Source organism: Zingiber officinale, chromosome 5B, assembly GCF_018446385.1.
Source record: "Zingiber officinale cultivar Zhangliang chromosome 5B, Zo_v1.1, whole genome shotgun sequence".
NCBI lineage: Eukaryota > Viridiplantae > Streptophyta > Magnoliopsida > Zingiberales > Zingiberaceae > Zingiber > Zingiber officinale.
The window spans coordinates 69,477,072-69,479,304 of NC_055995.1; the positions used below are offsets into that span (position 1 = coordinate 69,477,072).

The window sequence follows — 2,233 nt, forward strand, 5'->3', positions numbered from 1 at the left end:
TGCATTCTCTGCCAACCAACTTAAAGCACAAAAGAGAAAATCCATATGAATACTGTAAACAATACAAGGATAGCCTTGTATATAACCCACCAACCTATTGGACCATGGATCATCAAGACCTTGTCCAGTTTCTAATCACTACAGAAGCAGCAACTCATGACACTACATGCAATGTCAAAATGGAATATATTATAACAAGAGAGAAGAGGAAGCATACCGAATCCCAAAATTGAAGAACAAATCACAAAACCCAAAAGGGAAAAATCCATTAGATATAAGATTTCCATAATAATAATGCATACTCCAGAAATCATTAGATGCCTTGGAGAAGAAAAAACAAGATGCAGCCTACAAATGTTCAACCACACGTAAGTGTAAACAGGCATTAACATTAGTTAAGACAAAGCTCAGGAAGAGAGGGATCATTGATCAGTAACAAGAAAGACATCCAGCATAGAACCATTATATTGGCATTCATCGTTCAGCCACAGATCCTCTAAGTAACTTAGGATATCTTTACTATACTTGACTCTGCCATAATCAATAATGCATGTAGTATAAAAGCAATTAAACAGTATAAAGACACGGTAGTCATATCATTGATCTTAGCATGTCCGATTCAGAATAAGCTATTTTCGAGTTAAGGAACTTACCACCCAAATGACAAAGCTATTTCTGCTCCAAGAATTTCACGAGTGGAACTTCATAAAGCTTGACTGCCTTCTCATTATCAATGCCTGCATCAACACTCTTATTAAATGTTTCATTTGCTTGATAGAGCACTAGAAGAAAGATACTTTCTTTGGAGAACAAAATGGCTTAAACTAGAGATGATTAATCACCTTTAATCGCTGATTTAGTTTTAGTGTTTCATATCTGGTCTCTTTGGTGCAGGAAGTAATACAGAGTGGAAAAGGTTTATACAATATAGCAAACAAGTTATCTAAGAACTTGCAAAATGGAAAACCTCAACCAACAAATATTGATCACTTGACCCAAAACTCTGATCATTGTAATATCCAACATAAAATAGCTTTAAAAACACATTAACAGATAGATGATCAAGCAGCATAGATTCAGTGTTTCATATCTAGCCCCTTTGGTGAAGGAATTCAAATGTACGCATGGGGTACTGAACTAAAGATACTACGGAGTGGAAAAGGTTTATACAATCTAGCAAAAAAGTTGTCTACGAACTTGCAAATGGAAAACACCAAAAATATTGATCACTCGACAGAAAACTATGATAATCATGATAACCAACATCAAAAAATCACATTTATTATATTCAACACCTTGTACTTGGCAACCTCCTCGCTAACTTCCTTAAGATCGCCCTTTGTGAATATCAATCCCACATTCCCCTGAATCAGTCAAGGATAATTACTAAATAGCTAAATAATCGATTCATGGAGGAACTAAAGATGAGGAAATGGGAAATGGCGAAGAGTGCGTATGACGAGAAGGGGGAGGAGGTTGAGGAAGTCCTTGTTGCCTGTCTTCTCGGTGTGGAAGCGGATGCAGCGGCGGATGAGGGTGTTCTTGCCCATGAGGATGACGGAGTCACCGCGGAGGCCCCTGCGGATGCTTTGGAGCTGGTTGGACCCAACATTGTCGGCGGCGGTGATTAGGACCTTCCCGTACTCGTCTAGAAGCGAGCACAACTTCTTGTCGTAGCGGACCTTCTTCTCCGCTTTTGAGAGCTTCACCACCATCTCGATCTAGCTCCGGGCGATGCAATGGGAGATGGAGAAAGGACAGCGATGGAGGGACAAAGAGTCTGAGCCGCCCTTTGCACTGCGATTCACCCTGGAGCGCGATTAGCAGCAAGAGAGATTAGCAGGACGCGATTAGCAACAAGAGAAATGGGACGACCATCCTTTTGCCGGTCATAGTGAAGGGAAGGAGGAGCGAGCGACCTCGGATGGGGATCTGAGAGAGGAGATCCCCATCTCTTAGATCAGCGGCGAGCTCCTCGTGGATGCGTGTGGCTTCCCGGTGGGAGCGGTCGGGAAGTGAGTGCGAGAAGTGGAAGGACTGCCCCCATCCCCACTCGTAGATGTCTGTGACGAGGTTGTAGAAGGTGTCGACGAAGGTAGGGACGTTATCGTCGTCGGGCGCGGCGGCAATGCCCTCCTTGGAGCGGAGAAAGAAGGACAAGTACTGCTTGTACTTGTCCTACACCTTATCTTGCATGATCAATCTCATCTTAAGGTTCACTGCCCGCTTGCCT

At 42.8% G+C, this 2,233-nt stretch overlaps 1 protein-coding gene across 1 annotated transcript; it reads right to left on the bottom strand.

Moving 5' to 3' along the window:
* Positions 1-669: 669 nt before the first annotated feature.
* LOC121986710 (60S acidic ribosomal protein P0-like) lies at positions 670-1,715 on the bottom strand. The gene is made up of 4 exons (XM_042540658.1): positions 1,461-1,715; positions 1,296-1,364; positions 952-1,033; positions 670-737 (listed from the first exon to the last, which is right to left on the bottom strand). The coding sequence occupies exons 1-4, from the start codon at positions 1,713-1,715 to the stop codon at positions 670-672; spliced, it is 474 nt and encodes a 157-aa protein (XP_042396592.1).
* Positions 1,716-2,233: the final 518 nt, after the last annotated feature.

Coding starts and splice junctions, on each gene's coding strand:
- LOC121986710 (XM_042540658.1), bottom strand. CDS start 1,715: ATGGTGGTGAAGCTCTCAAAAGCGGAGAAGAAGGTCCGCTACGACAAG. Junction 1,365..1,460: donor TCAACCTCCTCCCCCTTCTC/GTCATACGCACT, acceptor TGACTGATTCAG/GGGAATGTGGGATTGATATT. Junction 738..951: donor TGAGGTTTTCCATTTTGCAA/GTTCTTAGATAA, acceptor GTGTTGATGCAG/GCATTGATAATGAGAAGGCA.